The sequence below is a fragment of the Numida meleagris genome, chromosome 1, assembly GCF_002078875.1.
Source record: "Numida meleagris isolate 19003 breed g44 Domestic line chromosome 1, NumMel1.0, whole genome shotgun sequence".
In the NCBI taxonomy this organism is placed as follows: domain Eukaryota; kingdom Metazoa; phylum Chordata; class Aves; order Galliformes; family Numididae; genus Numida; species Numida meleagris.
Window position 1 is genome coordinate 68,089,082 of NC_034409.1, and position 13,276 is coordinate 68,102,357.

General features: G+C 40.1%; 2 protein-coding genes across 9 annotated transcripts in view; one reads left to right on the top strand and one right to left on the bottom strand.

Annotated features, from left to right (window-relative positions):
- ETFRF1 (electron transfer flavoprotein regulatory factor 1) lies at positions 19-8,355 on the top strand. 5 transcript variants are annotated; one of them, XR_002436940.1, is made up of 5 exons: positions 132-351; positions 600-695; positions 804-1,861; positions 5,954-6,041; positions 8,021-8,355. XR_002436940.1 is itself a non-coding variant. In XM_021391975.1 (3 exons), the coding sequence occupies exons 2-3, from the start codon at positions 651-653 to the stop codon at positions 1,017-1,019; spliced, it is 261 nt and encodes an 86-aa protein (XP_021247650.1). In that variant the 5' UTR covers positions 19-86; positions 600-650; the 3' UTR covers positions 1,020-1,099. The 5 variants fall into 5 exon arrangements, 3 of the variants coding, with proteins under 3 accessions (XP_021247650.1, XP_021247660.1, XP_021247668.1); XR_002436941.1 differs by lacking the exons at positions 5,954-6,041; positions 8,021-8,355 and adding an exon at positions 2,219-2,762; XM_021391975.1 differs by lacking the exons at positions 132-351; positions 5,954-6,041; positions 8,021-8,355 and adding an exon at positions 19-86 and having other exon boundaries at positions 804-1,099.
- KRAS (KRAS proto-oncogene, GTPase) overlaps positions 2,798-13,276 on the bottom strand; it is a 24,585-nt gene continuing 14,106 nt past the window's right edge. For 2 of the 4 annotated variants that reach the window (XM_021391947.1, XM_021391941.1), the window contains exons 5-6: positions 6,164-6,276; positions 2,798-4,312 (exon numbers count right to left, since the gene is read on the bottom strand). In XM_021391947.1, the coding sequence (XP_021247622.1) occupies positions 4,288-4,312; positions 6,164-6,276 (138 nt within the window). In that variant the 3' untranslated portion in view covers positions 2,798-4,287. Of the gene's footprint in view, positions 6,277-10,731; positions 10,733-11,457; positions 11,582-13,276 lie in introns of all 4 variants that reach the window. The other 2 variants (XM_021391963.1, XM_021391954.1) reach the window with 2 other exon arrangements.

Consider the following 13,276-nt stretch of genomic DNA (forward strand, 5'->3'; position numbering starts at 1 on the left):
GCGGCCGCCCCGGGGCGCGGAAGGGCGGTGCGTCGCGTTACGGTCGCGTCGTAAAGCAGCGCGCTTTACGGCAGGGCGCGGAGCGGGTGAGGTGCCGACCTTCCTTTCGCCCTTCTCTCCTTCCCGCGGGGCGGCTGCGGGCTGTGGGCGGGGGGCGGCCCGGGGGTGGGGAGAAGGAGCGCTGCCCCCAAAGGGACCGCCCGGGAACCGACGGGCAGCGAGCTGGGGCTGGAGCTGGCACCGCTTTATGGAAATAAAAAGCATCGCGTTTAACGACTAACGCTTCTTTGTGGATTTGTCGTTACTAACAGTGCTTTGGCAGCAAGCGTTTCTGTCGCAGGCCGCGGAAACGTAAGCGGGCAGGGCGGCCGTGCTGGCGTGCCAGGTGGGGCGGGCGGGGGGAGAGCAGCAGCCGGAGGGAAACGGGCGCCGAGGGGGCAAGGTCGGGAGTAAAAGCACGCAAAGAGGGGAAGGGGGCAGTTAGAGCAAGCGGGGCCGCGCTGAGGGGAGTCTGGCCAGAAGCTGCAGTTGGTGTGGGAAGCGAGGCTGGGGTTTACTGGCTTCCGCAGCAGGCTAACGTCGCGCTGGTTATTTCTCAGGTAAATTAAGTATTTTCGCACGCAAGAATTAAGAGTTGAGTGACATGTGCAATGGCCAATTCTTTAAGAGGTGAAGTACTGAATCTTTATAAAAATGTAAGTGTCTGAAGTGCCACGAGCACTTCCCTTAACTAGACAAAGCCCTTGTAATTTGAAGGCTATCTAAAAGAAAAATATCTTTTTTTTTTTTCTTTCCCCTTCAAGCTGTTGTACCTTGGAAGGGAGTATCCCAAAGGAGCAGACTACTTTAGAAGCCGTTTGAAAGCAGCTTTTCTAAAAAACAAAGACGTGAAAGATCCTGAAAAAATTAAGCAGCTAATTGCACGAGGAGAATTTGTTATCAAAGAGTTGGAGGCTTTGTACTTCCTCAGAAAATACAGAGCTATGAAAAAGCGCTACTACAGCGAAGACAAAGAATGACTGCTACGAAGGACCCTCCCCTCCCTGTAACAATACAAAGCCATAAACAGTCAATAAAAGAAATGAAACCTCAAAAGAAATGAACAACAAATCCTTCCACCTCATTTAGAATACAAATTGGGACTTCACTTACCCTTAAGGAGGTGACAGAAAGATTTGGGGTATGTATTATGTGGGCATCGATTTTTTCTCAACTTCTTTTGGCCTCCTTGAACTATAAATTCGTGCATGAGAATAATTCTGCAGGCAGCAGTGGCGATATGGTTGTTTCACTGTATGCGTGCTGAGCAGATGGCTGCCTCTACACTGGATTGGCTGTACGTTGCAGGGCTGATCTGAGGTGCTACACATCTCTTGTCACTTAGAAGAAGAATCTGGGTTTGAAAATCTTCCACATTTAAGGAATAATTTTCACCACAACTGGGCACCTTCTAAAAAGGAAAGTAAGTTTTTAAGGATTTTGGCTGTATCCGCATAATGTGCAATACTCACATCAACAGACTGACGTCTTACCGTGATGCAAAGAACATCAGTGGGTCAGGAAGGGGATGGATTGGAACAATAATGGTTTTAGTACTCAGACTCTAAAGACAATTCCTGCAGCTAATGATTTTGATGCTGCACAACTGCCTTAGCAGGAGTCTAGAACTCGATCCTCTCCCCTGGAGGAGATTTACGCTGGCTGTTTGCTCCATGGATAACTCTTTGTGAACTTTGGCTCAACAGGCAGACTTTCACCTTAGCCATTCCTCTCTACGTGCTCTGCTGGTTTGCTGCTTTTTTTTTTCGATAGAATTAAATGACACTGGAGATAGAACAGAAAAAAAATCTTTGAAATACAGGTAAGTAATCACTGCAGCAGAACTGTTGGCAACAGCCACAGTCTTAAGTTGCCTAAGTAAGTTCCAGAAAAGTTAAAAAAAAGATAAGGCAAATAAGAGACTTGAGATATCTGCTTCAGTTTGTAGCACCACACTGATCTGAAAAAGCCCTTCCATATCAACTGGATTTATTAACTCCTCTACAGTATGTTGCAGTTGTTAAACCTACTCTGCACAAATACCTTTAGGTACAAAATGTAACTCACCCTGCTCAGTAACTGGTAAAAGATTATCCAGATGTGGTTACAGATACAAAGGGCCAACTTGCAGGTCTGTAGAACAGCAGCAATTCTACAGGCTTGGTTTTTTTTTCCTTAGGACACAATCGGTGCTAAGGAAATGCCTTTATTTTCTCTGAGTTCACAAAAGGCATACGATAGAGGCGAACATGCACAGCTGGGAATGAGTACAGGATGACTAGTCTGGCCCTTTCAGACTTGCAGACGGATTCAAATCGCTTTTGCTGTTGAGTAAGGAAAACCAGGCCTCCGTGCCTGGCTGGGAGCGGCAGCCCTTGGATTCAGGGAGGAGAGGTCAACGCACCAGGAACCGAGACACAAATACCTGAGGCCGGGCCCTGCTCAGAGTGCAGAGCCAGCATGGCCCACCAGACGGATCAGCGCTACCACGCGCTGTGCTGGGCCAGTGCCGCTTATGGCAGGCAAGGAGAAGTACAGGAAATAAGCTGCGAACAACTGCCAGACACACGTGCACTTCATGGGCTACTCCACTGCAGAGACGAGGCGCTGAAATTCTTGGAGAGAAAAGCAAACAGGGACAGAAGTTCACAATAACTATTTTTTATTACATTACAATAAATAGGAGCAGTACAGTTTGACAAAAAAAAAAAAAAAAAAAAAAAGGACAAATTCCAGATCACCTCACAGCACGTACTCCTAAAAACATTAAAAATTTTAAAACAAACAGAGGTTTTTTTTTTTTTTCTTTTCTTTTTTTAAATGTAGTATCTGGTATTACCAACATTCCTACGTCACGCAACCAATGATGGAAAAAACTGGATCACAATGCATATGTTCCACATCAAATAAAGCACGATGTACAAAATGTGCATGTTTCAGTTTACACTATACAAAAATAGTTAAAATACATTCCAGGTAAACATATTACATTAAGAAGTCATTCTAGTAAGAAGTTGGCACTCAAGAGGAAAAAGCAGAAGTATTTTCAACATGAAAACACAAGACAGTGGAATAAAGAAATGTTAGGAAAGGTTTACCATCTATGTAGCTTTATGTAAACTTCAGACAAAATGATTGGTATACAGTTTGATGGTCTTTGAAGGTAATAGTTGTATTGCTTCATAGAATGAAGTGTAGAAGATTGTGTGTCTGCATTTACCTATTACAGAGATCCTATGCAGCGTAGCTTTTTTCTTCCTAAGTTAGGGCAACGAGACTGGTTAAAATCACCTTCAGTTCTGAGAAAACCAGTGATAACGTTGTTTACCAGAGTTACATAAAGCTACTGTAAGAAGGCGTTACTCCCTGACATGTGGCAATGTAATGTATTAACGCAGTGAGTGATTCACGTGTTCATTTAGCAGTTACTGCCAGGAAAGACGGCATCCGGGTATGTCCTTTGAAAGCATTTCAAACAGGGAAAGACAGAATAATTGAGATCAACTTGTGCAAGCTGCAATCCAACATGCTTCACCAAATCTCTACAAATAGTAAGACAAAACTGCACAACAGTGGCAAGGATGAGTATTTTTCTTTTTTTTTTTTCCTTAAAGTCAATAAGGGCTGTTACAGGGCAATTCTGTAATAATTTCATTAGATTGGTAGCCACAGGTCACACTTACTGAAAAAAATTATCTTATGAGCACCTTGATATTAGAGCTGTATCAATCCACACTTGATTATTAAGACATTTCTGATAAATTTGTTTCCCCTAACAGTTTTCAGTTAAATTAACGTGAGAATTTTAGACCATCCCTAATTTTCATGCAGTGTGACTCAGTTACCAAAAATCTTTAAAGTCATCTTAAGATTGCTCTCGTTTGCTTGGGGTACACTATCCAGCTTTGCTATGTTCTTCATATAAAATCAAGAGCATCTACACCGCGCAAATAACCGCCTCCAAAATGTGTTTCACCTTGGAAGCTGTAAAATGTTTTGCGATGTTAAACATTTATCAGTAGTCCTTATTGGCCCATAGAATATATGAAGTCATGTTCTGCTATTACAATTTTTCTTTTTTTTTTTTCCATAATCTAAAACATATTTCACGTTGATGCTGAGAAGAGGGGGGCTGGGAGAGCAGGTGGCGCAGGCAGGGAAAGGCGCTCATCTATTAATTCTCAGACCCAATAAAGAACACGCAGCAATCCAGACAGAGCTTCCCCTGCCAGCTCTGCAGCTCTCCTCCTAACAGAGTCGCTGCTGATTTTTTCTGTAGGAAGCAAAATGATGTGTTTATGCAGTTGCACCTTTGGCATCATATCAGTGGTCTAAGTTACGCTGGTATATTCAAATTATACTGCGTAAAATTTCCACGTAACGGTTTAGTTATAGCTTAAGTTAGGGCAATGCTGCTAATCCCTGTTCCAGACTTCCAGAATTTGCCAGTCCCGTCCTGTGCTATCCTCCTTCGACGACTTCTGTTTTACTTCTTAAGGTACACGGAATCACACTCTCAAATTCTGTTCTGCACTGGCTGGGTACCGGTGTGCCTTACAGAACTGAGGCAACTAATAGAATCTAACATTGCAACCTTTACAGGAAGACGACAGGAACTGGCAGCACTGGAAACACTGGCTCTTGCTTTGGTGCAGAATAGCTAGGCTATTTCAGTACCAAAAATGAAAGCTTCTAAAAAATTCTGCATTCATTCTGATCAGAAGGAAAAAAAAAAAAAAAAAAAAAAAGAATCACAAGAGACTTAATCACGGAGAAAGACAACGTTAAAATCTTGGTCTAGTTTCATGACAGTCTAGACACTGGAATGCCACTCACCAACCACTTAATCTGTGCAACAAAACTAGTACTTCACAGACATCACACAAACAACACTGAATCTGGAAACCATGTTCTATGCTGAAGATTAGTGCAAATTCCACACCATTTTTATGGCATAGTGGATTTCCAAATTATTTGCATGAAGCAGCTAAGTTCAAGCTCATTCATTCACTGATTTGAGGTTACTAGAATTTAAAATTCTGCTCCTATTTTTACATAAAATGGGCATGTGGAAACATTTCATGCCACCCGTGGGGAAAAAAAAGAAATGGTTTCAATTTGCTATATAATTTAGGATTCATTCTGATTTAATTCTTATGATAAATCCTGGATCCATGTATGAAGTAACCTAAGAATTTGAATCAACTTATCTATTAAGGCTTTCTAGTACTTCCTAGAGACACTAAGGCTGAAACCCTGTCCTACTGAAAAAAGCTACCTAGAGATCTACCACTGGGGCTCAGGAGAGCTAAGATTTCACCTTGGTGTCTTCAGAAGAAAAAGTGAAAGTTTTAAAGAAACGCATTAACAACAGGAAATCAATCTAGTTGGAAATTTACTTTTTCCATTGCCAGATGTGCATTAGTGTCTTTTTTTTAATTTTTCTTTTTTTTTTAATAGAAAAAATATAGTATTTAAGGAGTGACTGAGACAAATTGCTGTGAAAAATTTTTTTGTGAAAGTTTTCTCTTTACATTCAATAAAGTTGATCTGAAATGCTACAAGACTAGATGCCTAGAAGCAAAATCTACAGGAAGACTATAAAGGCTTCTGGTCTCTCTATATTGCAGTCAGTCTAAAAGTAAAAGGAAATCTGAAAATAAAGTATTTTTTTGCTAGCTAGTCTGTTTTTTCCCAACCAGATTTAAAAAATAAAACATAAAAAATAGTAAAAATTAAGGGGGGGGTGTTAGAATGTGTAGAGCATCGTTTCATTGTTTTGTTTACACACAGAACAGAAGTTCACAATCAGTAAGAAAAATAGGAAGTTAGCAACTGTGCATGCACCAGAGTCCTAAGACAGTTCTCAGGTTTTTGTGTGTTTTTTTTTCTTTGTTTTTATTTTTCTTCACAGGCATTGCTAGTTCAAGAACCAACACTCAAAGAATACTGGCACTTTAAGAGGAATGAAGTTTCCACTGTCATTTAAAACAAGCATTCAGGTAAAGCTAACAGGATCATGAAGCAGAAAGTAAAGTAATGCTAAAAACAAATGCTAATAATTTAGTGTAATGTACAAAAATTACTTCAGTACGTCTTAAGAATAAGGATAAATTGTATTTACATAATTATACACTTTGTCTTTGTCTTCTTTTTCTTCTTTTTACCATCTTTGCTCATCTTCTCTTTGTGTTTTCTGATTTCTCGAACTAATGTATAGAAGGCATCGTCAACACCCTGAAAAGACACACAGATGCACGCGTTACGGTCACATCAGCAGACTTGTCTGCCTACTTATGTCCAGCCTGGTTTCACCTAACCTGATCAGGTGAAATGTTTTCAATCAGCAGTCTGCTTTGCAGGAGCCTGTGTCAGGAGAGCTGACAGCGGCCTCTCCTCGCTGAGGCCTTTACAAGGCCCCAAGAGCAGGCTGTGGGTCGCAGGAGTTGCCAGGACACCAACACCCTGTTGAGCATTCCCGGACTTTGGGAATGGGCACGCTGGGAAAAACTGGGATGGTGGGGGGACCGCAGCTGTGTCGTGTTGCACGAGAGGTGTGCATCTGGCTGCACCGCTGTGTGCGGCCCTGCAGGAGAGCAGCTCTAGGGAGCAGGTGGCCATCGTTTGAGCAATTCCTCCTGGCTGCGGGCTGAGGATCAGCCACCTGAATGAATCACGCTTAGAGTATAAAGATGTGGAGTACTACTGCTGGATTTCAGAATAAAGCTCTGAAGCATTAGTTAGCTTTGCTTATGCCTTAATAATCTACGCACAGCTTTAAAAAGTAAACACAAACACGACAGCAGGAATTCGGTACCAAAGAGATAGCTATGACTCATCTACGTATTCAGGTCCTTTGTCAGGCACGCTAATACAATAATCACACGACAGGTCTTTTTAAATCTTTACATTAAAAAAAAAAATCAAATCAATCATGTTGCAATGATCAGTTAACATCTGATAAATCGTTCCATTCAATTTATGTGAAGACACATGGAATACACAGTCTGTAGTGTTACATCACATACAGTCACTCAAAACCTCCGCAGCTCCAGCAGTTATGCTACAGACACAAAAGCTAATGTTTCTTTGCATGCAGTAGATCTTCTGCTTTTGGGGGGATAATTATAACCGACAAAATTTATTACTTTTGACCAGACACCCGTACGCCTGATGTGACTCATAATCAAGTGCAATGTTATAGGGTATACTTTGTAATGACCTATTTATGTGAAATAGCTGCATGATGTTAAGGTATCACAGTAGCCAGCTGCACCAGCACAGAACTGGGCTGGGAAATCCAGCCCTGCAGCCAGCAGGCAGCATCCTACCTCCTGTCAGCTACTGTGCCCTCAAGCTGCCAATAAAAATCAGCACTCTTGGTTTGCTATTGTGTACCTACTTCTGTAAAAGAGCAGAAAGCAAACTCTGAAAAAAAAAAAAAAAGAAAAAGGGCAAAACCAAAAAGCCAAAGTTCAGCTTATTCATTACTGTTTCAGCCAAACACCAAATGGCAATGGAACTTACCATTAAGTGTGAACAACAGTGAGGTGTTAACTAGCTACACCTACGCTGGTAGCAATACTGCCAGTATAATATACATTTATTTAAAGCTTTCACACTTCAAGTTTCTATAAATGCTTACAAATAAGTGATATTAGATCAAAGTCCTTCGTAGCCTATCCTCTAAAAATAACATAGACTTTTGCAAGGTCTCATAACATATAAATACATTTGCAGTTAAGTTGCTCTACCTTTTAAAGTATTATTTGTCAAAGTAAAATTGATGTTGCGTACCTTGTAAGAAGTACACATGGTTCTGGAAAAGGTGAAGTCTTTTGAGAATCTGAAAAGGTTGGCATTCTAGAGATGGAGCGTATTTTACATATAAACTTCAGCCTTAATGCACAAAGTGAACGTTTAGCAAAGTTGCAGGGAAATGATCTACAAATAGCGATAGTTCACAGTGTATCTTTTGCAGCTCTCATCCCAGCCAGCCAGCCAGGAGGGAAGTATCAAGGATCAGTCGCAACAGAGTTTCATCCTTACAACATAAGAATGGTGTAAGAAAGACCTTTGCACAACATTCTTCTACAACACTGCTCACATTTTGTTACAAAACGAGCCTGAAGTGCTGAAGGGTAATCATTACTGTATCAGAACAACATTCATTATGAGAATAGTTGCTGGCCTTCAGAGGCATCTTGAGGCAAGATGCACAAAACAGATACTGCAATTTAAGTCTTCAAGTGAACGATCTTCTCTTCTCAAACTAGTTTTAAAATATGAAATAAAAGTAATACTGTGGCCCTTTAAGCCCCTGAATTGCTTTATCTAGATACTTTATTTACACCATGGGTAAACTTTTCACTACAGTATATTTTTTATGCAAAAACTTTAATGCTTTCAAGAAAGAGATCTTTCAGTGATTTTACAGTGCATTTTAGAATTTTCTATTTATTAGTTGGAAATGAAAAAAATGAGCAAAAGCTGTTGCATACTTTCTGCTTTACTGTGTCGCAACCGAAGTAATTAACCTTTGGGAAGCATCAGCAGTTCACTATAATCTGGGGAGTCAACTTTTTCAGCTACCTCGTACAAAGTTTTAAAGTAACAAAAATTAAAGCATCCCATAAGAAGCGTGATAAACTGGTATTCCAAGAGGTACAAAAACACTCTGAACAAATTCAATAACTCACAGGCAAGAAAGGAAGATAAACACTGTGTATCGCTGCAACATGTTACAATGAGCAAGCCTCAAGTACATGATTAGGTACTGCTCGCCTTAGCTCATCTACTATACAGTGGGCTGAAATAGAATGCATTTAGACTTGCTGAATGGACAGTAATACAAGCCAGAGTGTTTTTAAATGCTCCTCATGCCACTATCATCACTACTGCGTTACAGCTGTAACGCAAGAATCTTGCTATGCTTCGTCCAGCTTAACCTCCCAAACATGAAGTGGCTGAAATGACTGTAAGTACCTTGAAGGTATTTATGTAGAATTCATTTGAATATGAAGACAAATGTTTCCCCCACTGAGCAGAAACTGCAAGTTCTAGAGCCTTCTATAAGAGACTGTTTTTTTTTTAAGTAAGGTATGTAACAAAAAAAAAAAACCAAAACCAAAAAATAACGACTGCTGAAAGAAAATATTTCCCTTGAAGGGGACAAATAAAAATTCATATTTCTCTTTGAAGAAAACAGAAAGAAAGTTGGAAGCAGGTGGAAAGGAAGCACGAGGGCTGCTCTGAAAGTAACGTTGCCTACTTTATGATGTTGGCCCGTGACTTCAGGCGGGTGTTGGTGGGATGGCAGTTGAGGTGGAACCTTCCCACCAATATTTCGTTACATTTTGTTGCTGTGTGACAGATGGCAGCAGAGGGGCAGTCTGACAAGATGGTGTCTGACATGGAAGTGCGTATGAAGCAAAGGTGTCCCACTGAATGCCTCCATGTTGAAAAATGGCACCCACTGACATTCATCAACCCTTGCTGAATGTTTACTGAGACTGAACAGTGGATGTGAGCACAGTGAGGTGGTGTTTTCAGCAGTGGTACCTTCACTGGTGCAGATATTTAGGAGTGAGTCACGCAGCTCTCGCTCACTACTGGTGAAAATGCATAGCTAATGGTGGTGACTGTGTTGAAAAAGAGCATTTTGTAGTTGAGAATTTGCTCTATTCAATAGTGTTACTGTGCTCTTCGAGTCTGTTGCAGCTTCCATGGAAATAAATGGGAGGCATGGCTTTCGAAGTGACCTACCTATATGTCCCCTGAGCTGTTAGAGGGGAAAAAAAGAAAAGAAAGCATCTTAAAATATGAAGATTCCTCCACTGAGAAAAAAATCTATACTTCTCCCAGTAAAGTCCACAAAAAGGAAAAGCAGACAGCATTAAAGTCCTGACATACCAAAGAAATTTCAGTTTGAGGTTTACAAATAAATGCTTCCGTCACTCCCCATGATCAGAATTAGCCCAGTAAGTGGGAAATTATTTATTGAGTGAAAAGAAACAAATTTTCCCATAGCAAGAGGTGCTCAGAGAACAAGGTCAAACCATTAACAAGGTGGAGGGCACGGGCTTAGTAGTAACACTTAAAAACCCTTGCATGGAAATAAAAGACACTTCACGTTGTGGCTATGCTAGCAGACAGCAAGAAATGGAAAAGCTGGCTTTGAGAATGCTACATTAAGGATATTTAAGCAATTTTAATTCCTATTACTCTCATCAAAAGCAGTCTTGCCAAGCTGCTTTTAGTTGTTTGTGAAATAACTACCAAAAAAAAAGATAAAATAAGGGTTTTTTTTAATTTGCACTAATTTTACTAAGATACTTGGGTAGCTTCATTGCTAGAGTTTCCAGTTTCCTGAAAAGGAAGCCTTTGATACAAACAGTATCACAAAGCATCTTTTTTTTTTTTTTTTTTAGAAAAGAACTAATGATGCAGCTAAAAGCAGTCATTTATGGCTAAAAAGCTAGGAATATAATAAGCCTGAGCATATCTGGTAAAAACTTATGAAAGATTCTCCTCTCCTCCCCCCTACCCTTTATTGGAGGAAATCTTCCTACAGTTACAACAGTCTTCTTTAGACAGAAGTCAAATTCCTCTTACTTCCTGCAAGCTCTTCTTGACTGTGAGAAAAACTGTGTTTTTCTAAGAGATTTTAAGCAACAGAAAATTCCATATCACCCTCCTGCTTGAACAGTCTGTTACACGAGTAACAGACCACACTGTTGCAGAAAGAGGCAAAGAATGAATTCAGGGAGCTATTGTGATGGTTTACCCAAACATCACTGCAAGTTATTTAGACTAGCCCTTCTCACACATTGCAAATTCTTCCCTCTCTTCCTTCTTTTTCTTGCAGTGGAGCGTATCAATAAAAAAAAACGATTTGTGAAAATTCTGCAACTGTTCTTTCCAGTTGTACTTCACCATTGCCTTTTTCTCCCCTTTTTAAAGGCTCCAAAAAAAACCCAAAAACATTTAAATGAAATAGTCAAGGAAGCTCCTTCCGCATCTCAGAAGGACTATAAACTGTACAGTCCTTCAGCCTCATCAGCCTGAAGATTCGCTCAATGTACAACTTCCGTAGTATCTGCAATAAATCTGTGTTAAGAAATTTTCCTCCCAAATTCCTGGGGCACAAAACAAAATCTCCATTATTACAGATGGAGAACTTGATATGCAGTAAAGATCTTCTTTTAACCTATTTATCAAAAAAAACAGGAAAAACAAAGCGCATCTATAGGTGTTTGCTAGGTATGTCGTTCAAGACTGCCATACTGAAATCTGAAAGATTTTATACTTTAAATTACATAATCAGTGAACCACAAAATCTGATTTGCACGATATTGTCAATCAGCGTTATCCAGCAAGTGATTTGTAAAACTTACCCTATTACATTACAAAACTTACCCTGTTACATTACAAGGCATTTTTTAATTTTCATGCACCCTGGAGTCTTTTCTTCTTTGCTGATTTTTTTCACTCTGTACTGTCGAATCTCTCGCACCAATGTATAAAAAGCATCCTCCACTCTCTGCATTGTAAAACACAACTCCTTAAAAACTGCTTTATTGACAGTCTTGACATATTGGAACACCACGGAGGGAAAAAAAACACCAAAATTATGAGCTTTACTTGAGAGAAGTATGTGGATATCCAGATGGCCCACAGAAGGCCTGTGTTCATATTGAGTCTAGAGATGACAATCGAAGACCCTGTCCATCAGAACAGATGTTGTGGACCTGCTTCCTCAGCTGGCAAAATTCCTTTCTTACATAAATTAGGCCTTATATTAGGTGAAGTTTACAATTTAATCAGTACTCAATTTTGTCTAGCAAATGATCTTCCTACACATTGATATATACATTTGGAATGCTGGGCTTGCTTGCACATTCTTTGCTTGATAAATACTTTTTAATGCAAGGAACTGCAATATACCCAAAGAATGTATTGCTGGCTAATCTCAGTGGGAGTACCTATGCTTCAAGCGCTCCTTTTTTCCTATACAAGGTATCACTAGGAGAATTTTCTTCCATTTCTTCCAGTGCCGAAAATAGAGCTTCAATTTCTGAATGTTTTCACATAATTTTGTGGGCATGAATGTATTTTGCAGACAAAAAGCCCGATTAGACTGATAAATAGGGGCACTTACATACAGCTAGCCTACTATTTTCACTTCTCAGCCAAAGTGAGAACCTGTCGCTGTTTGGGCTGGCAAAGAAAAGTAAGCTTGTTTATCTTCTGCTCTTTAAATAAGTACTTGCTTTGCAAAATCTGTGCAACAAGCTAGCAAAGTATAGAAAAAGTTCATAGGAGTTTATAAAGAAATAAATTCCCTTAAGAATCCTAAGCTTCAGACAATATTGTTTTTAAAGCTTTTTTAGATTGTGAGGATTATGCTACTAGGTTTAGGAGAATGGGTTTCTGAGTCATGGCAAAGTGCTTTTTAAGAAGCACCTCAATGGTATTTCAGAATAACTTTCCAATGTAAATACTTACTGTAATAATAGAAGTTATTCTTCCATGCTGACAAGGCAACAAGTTCATTACTGATGATGTGGAAGAGCTTGGTTCACATCCACGTATAAGGCACACTCGAGCTCTTCTCTCTGAGCCAGAGTCAGGCCCCGTCTACATACATACAGCCTGTGACCTGCTGCTACTCACATCTTCCTCTGGCTAAGGACAGCGGCTCAAGCATACCAGGGCCAACAGAGCAGCATTTCACCCTCTGGTCTCACGCTCCACCTCTCCACAGCTATGCCTTTATGCCACTTAGAGATAAGGATATCATAAGCATTTAAAGAAAAAAAAATATTGAGGACCGGTACATTTCAGCAAAGTGCAGCACCATCGTTAAGTTGGTGGTAATGTTTAGCTACTGCTTTTAAAGGAGATGCTAATCTCTCCTCAGTCGATCTCATGACTCGTCTCTTCAGCCAGGTCAACAGTGTTGTTAATTTAACACAAGCTCATTATTTGGAAATAAAAGCGGAGGAGACTGAAGATCAAGGAACACAGATTAATTTAAACCCCAGAACTCTTGTTATTACTCAAAGACACAACCTGGGCTTCTATATGGCAGATTTTCTTTAAGTAACCCTCCAGCTCATCTTCTTACTGTGCACCTAATAATGAAAATAGCTAACATTCTCTGCTATGGTTACTGGGTCACCTTGTGTGAACCACACCAGGGGCTATCTTATTTAAGACTGATGCTTATTTGTGA